The sequence below is a fragment of the Neodiprion fabricii genome, chromosome 3, assembly GCF_021155785.1.
Source record: "Neodiprion fabricii isolate iyNeoFabr1 chromosome 3, iyNeoFabr1.1, whole genome shotgun sequence".
Classification (NCBI taxonomy): Eukaryota; Metazoa; Arthropoda; class Insecta; order Hymenoptera; family Diprionidae; genus Neodiprion; species Neodiprion fabricii.
In genome coordinates this window covers 25283356-25293794 of record NC_060241.1, presented here as the reverse complement: position 1 = coordinate 25293794, position 10439 = coordinate 25283356, and the positions used below count along the sequence as shown (strand labels likewise).

The window sequence follows — 10439 nt, the reverse complement described above, 5'->3', positions numbered from 1 at the left end:
TCCTAACCTCAATGTGGCAAAATTCGTGCAGTGTTTATGTTTACATGTGTAAAACTTTTTGTTATTAATGTGCAATGTTAATTAATTTATTATGTTTATTGAAATGGGTGTATCAAATTTCGTTGAATAAAAATAAGCTGAAACACTAGTGAATGAAATTACTTTGCTCAGAGAAGAAAACGTCGAAGCGTACGATGAAAACTCGAAATTGAATTGTTGATAGAGATTGTGACACAAATCAAAACTGTTCTTACACGAAAAGCACGGCACAAAATACTTTACACAAGCACTGATAAAACAAAAATAGTCTCCTTAACCTCCAATATACTATCAATTAGGTGCGTCACTTTTCATTCTACTGCGCAAGCACGGATCGGTCAGTAATTTTATTACTATATTTACGATCTTTTCGACCCATGCGATGCTAGTGGCAGAGGGGAGAACTAATTGAAGGACGGGTTTTTCAGGACGCCGCTACTACATTCTCCTATGCTGTGTCCACTCCTTTACTCTAATCTCCATGGTTGTTGCACCCACTGAAGTTATGCCTATGGACAGAGGAAGTATGTGAATGCGGTTATTTAGCGAAAACCCCAACAGCTGCGCTAGTGTCGCTAATCCACTTCCAAATTGTTCCATTTCGTAGAGTTCTTTAACGGCTCGGATCTTGTAATGGCCACTTCCAAAACCACAAATACTTATAATAGACAAAATTGGGAAGATGCTGTAAGTTTGATACTATTTTGTATTGTCAAGTGATTTTTTCGTCAATGCTTCGTCTCTGTTGCAAATAGCCAAATTAATCCAATTCTTTCATTCACAGGAATTTCCGATCTTGTGTCAGACATGTTTGGGCGATAATCCGTATATTCGTATGGTAAGTAAATTATTTAATACATCAAATCTTTGTTGCATTACACCATCCCATCAGCACCTTAAATCAGCTAAAATTGTAATCACAACTGTGCAAGAGATTTTTACCTGTGTCAGTCACTTTAACCTAAACCTGTTCAAGTATTTAATAGTCAACATGAGATATTCTTTACATATGACATCTTGTTCACTATTTTGTGTATTTTTTGCAGACAAAGGAACGCTATGGCAAAGAATGTAAAATATGCATGCGTCCATTCACAGTATTCAGATGGTGTCCAGGTGCAAGAATGCGTTTCAAAAAGACTGAAGTTTGTCAAACATGTAGTCGTCTGAAAAACGTATGTCAGACATGCCTCTTAGACTTGGAATATGGCCTGCCAATCCAAGTACGAGATGCAGCGTTAAAAATTAAAGACGATTTGCCAAGATCTGATGTGAATAAGGAATACTATGTTCAGAACATTGACAATGAAATAGGCAAACTGGATGCAACAACTCCAGCAGGTGCTGTTGGTAAATCAGCTGCTGCCAGCGACTTGCTGATGAAGCTAGCAAGGACAAGTCCATATTATAAAAGAAACAGACCTCACATTTGCTCTTTTTGGGTGAAAGGAGAGTGTAAGAGAGGGGAAGAGTGCCCTTATCGTCACGAAAAGCCCACAGATCCCGATGATCCATTAGCAGATCAAAATATCAAGGATCGTTATTATGGGGTAAACGATCCCGTTGCTGACAAATTGATGCGCAGAGCTGCAGCAATGCCAAAATTGGAACCACCAGAGGACAAATCAATAACAACTTTGTACATTGGAAATTTGGGAGATGTTTTAACGGAAAAACAATTGCGTGACCATTTCTATCAATATGGTGAAATTCGATCAATTACAATGGTGCCGCGGCAACAGTGTGCCTTTATTCAATACACACAGCGAAGTGCGGCGGAAGCTGCCGCTGAACGAACATTCAACAAACTAATACTGGGAGGAAGACGTTTGACCATAAAGTGGGGCAGGTCACAAGGCAGACAGGCTATTTCGGCCGCAGAAACAATCAAGGAAATGTTAGAGCCTGTTCCCGGGCTTCCTGGAGCATTACCCCCGCCACCTGAGAATATGGGCAACAATTTCTTCAATTTGCAAGCCACGCCAGGAATCATGATGATACCTCCACCTCCAGTAGCTCCACAATTTATGTTTACTCCTCCAATGGCTGCTGCTGCACCTATCTTTCCTCCAGGAACTACACCAATTCATTATCCAAGTCAAGACCCTTCAAGGATGGGAGCAACGCAGGGCATTGGCAAACCGTGGCCAGAAGAAGATTAATATTGGCATCAGTTCTAATATCACTGTAAATATAAGACTTATATAATTACCTCTATTGCAAAAATAGCTTCATGCTTTGTCTTTATTATGAAAAACGAAGGGAGTTCGATAAAAATTGAGGAAACACTTGATAATTGGAAAATTTATATACCCATCTTCATTATTCACACTGTGGAAATAATAGGTCAGGTTTCACACCATACATAAACTTTTACAATATTAAACTTCTCTGTATTAGATTACAAATAATAAAAACTAGAGCAAAGGTAAATGACATTATCTGTATTATTTATGTACCACTTCACTATTCAGTCTGACAAGATAGTTTTAACCACTGCCAGCAATTTGCTGCAATAGAGTATGAACGTAAAAATATATGAAATAATCACGTGAAATTTCAGAACATTTTCCACTGAATTCGCCTAGCACAATATTAAAGAAATTCAAAGGCCTGAAATAAGATGAGCAAGCCTATTATACAATAAAATACTTTATTCTGTAAGCTGCCATTAAAAAGATCTACATCATTACACATAATTGACCAAGATTTAAAAATTGTTTGCATATTAAACCATGATAAAATATATTTAGGTGAATAAATAATTTTGGCGTCGTATGAAGATCGATGAAAGAAGCGCGAGTCAAAAATTTGTAGATATAAAGATAAATTCGTGGAAGGCACTATGCATGTGAAAAAGTACGCACCCTTTAAAAAACATCATTTATATGTATTGAACATTACATGCCAAATCTGGATATCATTTCTGGACAGGATCATGTAACTCTTGTACTGTTTGAAAGGCAAGTCAAACAATTTCTTGCTATAGATATCAATATCATATTTTCTCTCTCTATATATATCTTATGTTTTATATGTATAATAATACATCTATTATATAGTTTTATTTACACATTACTAATCTGATTGAAATTCATCGATAAACATATTGTGTTTCATTTTTTATTGTAAATTTTTTTTAGTCCAAGCATTACGCAATTTGAAGTAAGTTTTGTGGAATGTACGAAAATAAGATATTAAAGTAATGCTACTCAATGGTAGAAAACTAAAGATGTTAGTACAAGGAATTTCAACAAACTACTCTAGCTCAACTGCATCTTGTATAATGTATGTACCTTCCCATCATCTAATATTATCATATTCTCGAGAGTTTAACAAAATTTCACGACGTGGAATGTTCGGCATATTTGGGAATGTTAGAATAACTTACTACCTATGTTGAAAAATTATTACTGATCGAAAAAGGCAGTTAATAAACTGGAGTACAACGCGTGAAAGCATACGGATTAGTTGTCGATATTTGATCTCTTAAACATATTATCAATATTCAATGTACTATCGTTAAATCAGACAACAAGTAACGATTGTAAAAAATGGGCTTAAACTTCAAAAACTTCAACACTCGACATACGTAGTTTAAAAACCAAGGTTACACGAATAGGCGTGCTGAAATGTATTATTGTAAAAGATTATCAGAGAAATAGTAATATTTGGAATGGTTTACATACAAGAAGAACCGACTCATATTTTTAACGAGAAGTCGAATTACAATAAAAGAATAAAAATTCTTCTACAATTAATGAAATCATGAATTATAGTTAATTTTATTTACAATTCTTATTGTTGATTAAGGCCTCTTATATTGTATGTTTCAGTAAAAGAAATACTTCCTTTGGATTATATACATTTCCATAATATTAAGATCAATTAATAATTATCTAAGTATGAGATGAATATTATGTTTTATTGTAACAGTATGTCAAATAAAAATCCTATTGCAAACTGCTGTTCTGGAAAACTCTCACAAAAAATATAACAATTTATTTAGTTGTTAAACTTTCATGTTTATACTACTAAATCTTCAACAGTTATTTTATTAGGCACGTAGGTATTGTAAAAGTCGTAAATCACTGCGATTTTTTACTTTTCATACTCAATTAAATTGCTCTAGGTTCACCTAAATTCTACATGGTGTATAGAATGTATTTAAGTACACTTCAAGTTTAAACAATTAAGTACTTTTCAGTATGTGTCCAACGCTTACGTTGAAATGCTGCCATTCGTTAATACTTGTATTATAGCATACTATTCGTAATATTAATTTTTTTTTCTTTACCATTTAAATAGGGAAATTGCTTTAATATCTATGAATAATTATCTATATAAAAATACTATTCTATAGTATTTCATGGTCGCTTGTATTTTTAAAAATAAAATTATCATTCGCTTTTCGAGCTGCCCATTAAATCAGAATTCTGTGTATAAAACTCATAATTCGAATATAATAGGTGATTCTGCACAAGTAATTCTAATTTATATATTTTTGTATCTTTTGTCAAGTTTAATTAGGGAATTAGGTATCCCATGAAATACTGAACTTAGCCGTATATAGCCACGGACTTTGTTTCATACTGTGTTCCATCAGACAAATTTTTGTAAGTACTACATCCGGAATACCAGATATGTGCTGTATTCATTTCCCCCTCAATCTAATACTCTATTTCAAATATTTCCTATAACGAATATGAATAATTTGAAATTATTCAATGTTTCATATCTTACAAAATTCTAATATTATTCCTTTAAAAATCAAAACATATATTCGCACCTTCGTTATATATACAATAGGTTTCGAAAAAGGCCGCCTAATCGCCTGATACGAACGATAATAAATATCGAGTGAAAAAATCTTGTGCCAAACGTGAATCTATTTACCAAACTACTCTTTACTATCAATCTTAATTCATGATGTAAGTCGACAATTTGCACTGATTTTGTGGAACTTGCGAAAAAAAACCGGGGTAACAAGTTTTTACTTTATAAGGAATAAGACTTTTCGACGTGTATATTTCAGTCATATTTATCAACGTGCGCAAGTATCCAAATGTATTATTTCGGGACTAACAATCACAGGTAACTGTGAATTCAGTGCGTGGAATGTTGCATACATTGTTGCTCCTTCCCTCATTCTAGAAAAAGAAATGTAACCATTCTTTCCTTGTTCATATCGAATTTACCAACAGATTCATGAAGTAGAATCCGTCTGTACTATATACATTCAATAAAGGAGAAGAAAATCTAGATGCCTTCTCTGATTGTTCGAATAGAAATGTAGCAAACAGTTTTCTCGCAAATTTTTGTCATTCTACCTATAATTTACCATCACTGATTTTCTTTTTGCTTCCTCTATTTAGCCGATCCTTTAATTTATCTAATTTGCTTATCGATGCTATATATACCGTACACTTCTCAACCTAAAGATGCAATACACCTTGGTCATGATTGAAGTGGTTGTGATGATGGTGGTGGTGGTGATGTGGGTGTTGATGATGCGAAGTTGATGCATCATCATGTAGTGTTACTCCAGTTAAATCTACAATTTCATCAGCATCTTCGTCACTGCCTGTTGCTGCGCTCTGTGTTGATTGGTGACTGCCCGACGAAAGTTGACTGTTACGAGAAAATGAACCACGTCTTGGGGCAGCCAAGGCACCTCGCTGATTGGCTGGTTTCACCGTTATTATCAGATTCGATGAATTTGCCACCATCATATCAGTTACCTATACCCAAAGTGAGTTTTCAGTCAAAATTTCTTTATATTTTTGATCTTATGTAAATTGCTTCATCAAGTATATGTATTGGAATGTAGAAGAGAAGTTTACGAACTACAAAAATGTGTATTTCCAATCTTGTACGCTTCATGATTTTCATGTTATGATAACTATTATTGAAAACAATTGAATATAATAGAAGAAAAAATATTTATTTTTCTTATTAGCGGTAAACATGATCAACACAATGAATATAAATTGAAACAAGAAATTACTTTTCAATTATTTTCAGTCAGAGTCATGTCCAAAAACTAAGAAAGCATCGGTCTACCTGATCTAGAGTTTTTCCAGCTACTTCTATTCCGTTTACTTCCAGCACTTCGTCATTCACTGCAAGAAGGCCTGTACTTTCAGCAAGGCCGCCAGGAACCAATCTACTGATAAATATTCCTGGTACTTTCTCAATTCCTCCACCAGCGGAAGGGGGTAATACTCTCACACTACTCCCATCTCTGATGTAAAAACCGAGAGGCTTATCTGAACCGTGCTTCAAAAGCCGAACACGTCTGCACGTCTCTGGCAAAATATCCACATCGATGATAGCGGAAACCTATGAAGATGTTGGTATAAGTTTGTACTGATTATTAATTATTTTCCATGTTAATCATGGTTAACCGACAATTGCAAGAGTTACATGTATCGTTATTCGATGAACAAACCTGTCTGAAATCATGGGGATTCGATATTGCCAATGATTTTGGTTTCCCAGGTGTTCCACCTAAAATACTTGATATTAAATTCCGTGGTTTCATGGTTCCATACCCATTCATTTCTTCCAAACTGTCCCCTGCAAACATAATTAATAGAATAAAAATTATTACCAATAATTAATATTATGTAATTTAATTTGAATATCATACTACCCTAGTAGCATTCTGAGGTAAGCCTGCCTACCAGCTGCAACTGCAGACTCTATGCGTCTACTTTCACATTTGACTGCGGGTCTGACGTTAGAATCTGCATTATTCGAAATCTTGCAGAAGTCTGATGTCAGGTAGCAAGATGCCGCTGTCAGGGAAGATTCTGAATTGACTCTGTAGAAAGACTTCCCACAGTCTTTTCAAATTTTTGCAACTGAAGGCAACGCTACTAGGGTAGTTTTGGTCATCATATTCAAATGAGATGTATCATCTTATATATTTGAAAATAGGAAACAGGACTAGGTATTTATAGTGTGTACTATTAAAATGGTAAGATATTGCTTTAATCAAAAATTTATGTAAGCCCTTGTGGTTAGATTGTGAAAATATTACCTGTTTATTTAATCATGAAAATTGTAAGAATTTATCATTAAAATAAATAGCTTTCATAAATAAGCTGACATTGTCATTAGAAATTCCAGTTGCCTTTTATATATAGCGACAATTGTCTTGAATAATTTTACATGCAAATCACGTTCGACTCAGACATTATGGCTATCGCCTTCCACAAAAGGCAACAGAAAGGTATGCTTGGAATGCTCATTTGAAATCAGTAGATCATATTTTCAAACCAAACGCACATAATGTATGAAGATATGTAGGGCATCTGCTATTCACAAAGAAGCATTCCATAGGACTTACTAATGTGTAGATCAAGGCTTATCACATAATAAGTATGTGAGTGAAAAATCATGCGTAGAAATTGATTGTAAAATGAACGCCCCCTTTCGACTCAGATTCATTCTGATTCAATGATTGAATATAGTTCCAATAACGTATACAGAAAGATATTATAAGAAATAAAAGAATTTTACGAGAATGAAAATACTGCTAGAGATTGGGAAGCTTATCTATTTAATAATATTTTATTAAATTATATGACCAAAATAAAAAAAAAAAGATTGATGTTAGTGGTCGATTCAATATCTTGCAGTAATCGTCCACTAACTTTTCATTAATTGACAAAGAAACCAAAATTATAGTTTCAGCACTGGGGGCTACCAAACTTTTGTTAGTTTCAGAAGTACACGAAAAAATATTTAAAAAATTACGTTTTCTTTCATATCAGCAATAAGAGTTTACAGTAACAGAAAATAAACCACAGTGTCAAAGTTATTTCCATAATTAAATTTTATTATAAAAAATTTGTACAATCACAGGATTAACACATTTGAGATAGAAATTGGTAAGCATAACAAAAAAAAATTTGATCTAAAGTACCCCTAATTAACTAGTAAGCTTGCAACATCAAACGTAGGTTAAATTTGTTAAAGTATGCCGTGATGAGTGTATGTAGCTTATAGTTACAAAATACATTATATGTATGTATAACAATTATGATTTTAATAACCAACATATAGATTATTCAGCTTTTGAGCAAAGCTAAACCTAACAAGAAAAATATGGCACTGTGTTTAGGTTCTGTGGTTATATATTTAGTAAGAGAAATCTCGAGGTAAAAGCTAAGCTAGATATATTTTATACCGACATTAGTTTAATGGCAATTTATAGAAGATCACAGATAGTAGCAGTAAAAAATTGGTCACTCTTAATATTGTCCTCTGCAAGTTTTAATCACTTTCAATGAATTTTTAGAACCATGTGAAAATCAATTGATTTCGAATAATTCGCAGTGAAATATCACTTTTTGGCAAACCGCGTATATTCTTTCAACCAATATAAATTACACACATCAAACAGCCACTGGCCAAAGGCACCCCAAAGCTGTACTCCGTCGCATTTTCATACACCAAAAGCCTGCTGGCCCATTCTGTCCCATTGTACCACAACTACTGCCTTTCGCACACAGAATAAATATTGAAATTAAAAGAAATCTCACAACCGTAGATAAAATCTACCTCGATGCAAGAATGCAATAATGGTCAACAACTTATAAAAATATCCAAGAGGTCGGAATATATAATGTTGATTTTTGCATGCAAGATAACCAGATAAGATCCCATTCAGTTATCGTACACAAAATTATCAAACTCTCTCGCAACACGTCTGTTATTACTCAAACTTACAAAAGCAGCAAGTTAATAATACACTCTCCATTTCAAAATACTAATGGATGGCGAACGGTAGATAAAAATGCTGTTGAATTGCACCGAGGTATCGAAATGGCCAACCAACCAAAAAGATTAGATAAAACTCGAATTTACCTTTGCGTTGAATGATGATTCTGAGGACTGGCTTAGCAGTAAGCAGCGCTCTACCCAAATTATCATCGTTGTTTATAGGAAGTAGATCTCCATCTCTTGGGTCCGTGTATGAGATTAAAAAACTAAAATCTGCATCCAATTGGTGTAACTTTGCCAGAAGATTTTTAAAGTCCTCATATCTAATTGTTTCATTTCTGTTCAGCGAGAATCTTCTGAATTCAGCGTCAAACTGCACATAAAAGAAAAAATTGTTTAAAATCATTACACATTATCACAAGATACAAACACATAATTATAATATAACTAAGAACAAGAACGCATTGTACTTTTTAAAAGAAAACATCGCAATATCGACGTAGCTAAAAATATGTTAGACAATGGTCGTGCTTCGAAATAATATCAGGAACCATACTCCTACTTTCTGGTTTTATTTTTTATTTTTATTTTTTTTTTTCTCAATGCAATTAAAATTTAAGCTGTGTAATGAAGTACATAGCTGTAAAGAGAATCGGTAAAGCCAGACGATTGGAAAAAAAAATAGAAACACACTATTCTTGATGAAATCATAAAATTGGAACGAGTCACAAGCCCTTTCTATGACATAGAATGCACTGAATGACTCATATGGTTTGAAGAAATATTTAAAAAGAGTAATCTGAGCACAGTGACTAAGTCAGATATCTGTTTAATGAGATGAAATACATATGATTTCTATGCGTTAATAAATGGATCATTGGAATTGGTTAAAGATCATTGATGACTGAGGGTAGAAGAGGGGCCTCACCTTACTCTTCACTTCGACGATGCCGTTGTCCACGCGATGGTGGAGTTTATTCTTTGACATGGTCTATTTGAGAGAGAAAAAAAGAATCTCAGCAAAACCCCTGTCGCCGAGGGCGAAAATCCATAAACAGAAAATAACCCGTACAACACGTAGGGACGCGAGTTGTTGGTAAAGAACGCGAAACCATAGTACGAAAACAGGCAAGCTACTGAGTGATTGGTTACATATGTAGGCAGCTGGAGCGGAGAGGCGCGACGATACGGAATTTACCGCTGCATAGGTGTCGCCATCGTTTTACTCCGTGTTTATTATTCAAACTAGCATTCCGATTTCGAACACGGGAAGATTGGTATGAGTGCGAGCCATGTAGGAACCAAGTATGAAAAATCAGCAGCAATCAGCCATGCACTTTCCAAAATTGTCACCTCCGAGGATCAAATTTACAAGCTCCGTCAAATCTTTTCTAGTTATAACCGTCCTCACTTCGGCAATTTTGATATCTCAAGATCGTCTCACACACGGAGCAAAATGTCGTAAGAATTTCTCGCGAGCAAATGGAATGTGAAGACACCGTGTATATACGTCTCAACTTGCTCTCAACTACGCTTGATGTCAAACAACCGTCGAACCGTCAACAGTCACGCACTTAGTATTTTTCAGAGGCATTCTAATCATTACTAGCGAGTAGCGACGGTAGAGACTACTCAACTTACTCTCCTATATCTAGATGCGTAGTTCA

General features: G+C 34.5%; 2 protein-coding genes across 2 annotated transcripts; one reads left to right on the top strand and one right to left on the bottom strand.

Annotated features, from left to right (window-relative positions):
- The first annotated feature begins 537 nt into the window (after window positions 1-537).
- LOC124177502 (pre-mRNA-splicing factor RBM22) lies at window positions 538-2475 on the top strand. The gene is made up of 3 exons (XM_046559919.1): window positions 538-726; window positions 824-877; window positions 1086-2475. The coding sequence occupies exons 1-3, from the start codon at window positions 673-675 to the stop codon at window positions 2199-2201; spliced, it is 1224 nt and encodes a 407-aa protein (XP_046415875.1). The 5' UTR covers window positions 538-672; the 3' UTR covers window positions 2202-2475.
- Window positions 2115-10399, bottom strand: LOC124177503 (partitioning defective protein 6). Its single transcript, XM_046559920.1, has 5 exons — window positions 9701-10399; window positions 8917-9145; window positions 6491-6618; window positions 6103-6381; window positions 2115-5780 (listed from the first exon to the last, which is right to left on the bottom strand). The coding sequence occupies exons 1-5, from the start codon at window positions 9758-9760 to the stop codon at window positions 5475-5477; spliced, it is 1002 nt and encodes a 333-aa protein (XP_046415876.1). The 5' UTR covers window positions 9761-10399; the 3' UTR covers window positions 2115-5474.
- Window positions 10400-10439: the final 40 nt, after the last annotated feature.

Excerpts from the sequence above, each read along its gene's own strand:
- LOC124177502 (XM_046559919.1), top strand. The coding sequence starts at position 673 with ATGGCCACTTCCAAAACCACAAATACTTATAATAGACAAAATTGGGAA. Across the intron at positions 727-823 it reads GACAAAATTGGGAAGATGCT|GAATTTCCGATCTTGTGTCA; the intron begins GTAAGTTTGATA and ends TTTCATTCACAG. Across the intron at positions 878-1,085 it reads ATAATCCGTATATTCGTATG|ACAAAGGAACGCTATGGCAA; the intron begins GTAAGTAAATTA and ends TATTTTTTGCAG.
- LOC124177503 (XM_046559920.1), bottom strand. The coding sequence starts at position 9,760 with ATGTCAAAGAATAAACTCCACCATCGCGTGGACAACGGCATCGTCGAA. Across the intron at positions 9,146-9,700 it reads TCGTCGAAGTGAAGAGTAAG|TTTGACGCTGAATTCAGAAG; the intron begins GTGAGGCCCCTC and ends TTTTATGTGCAG. Across the intron at positions 6,619-8,916 it reads AATCATCATTCAACGCAAAG|GGGACAGTTTGGAAGAAATG; the intron begins GTAAATTCGAGT and ends TTATGTTTGCAG.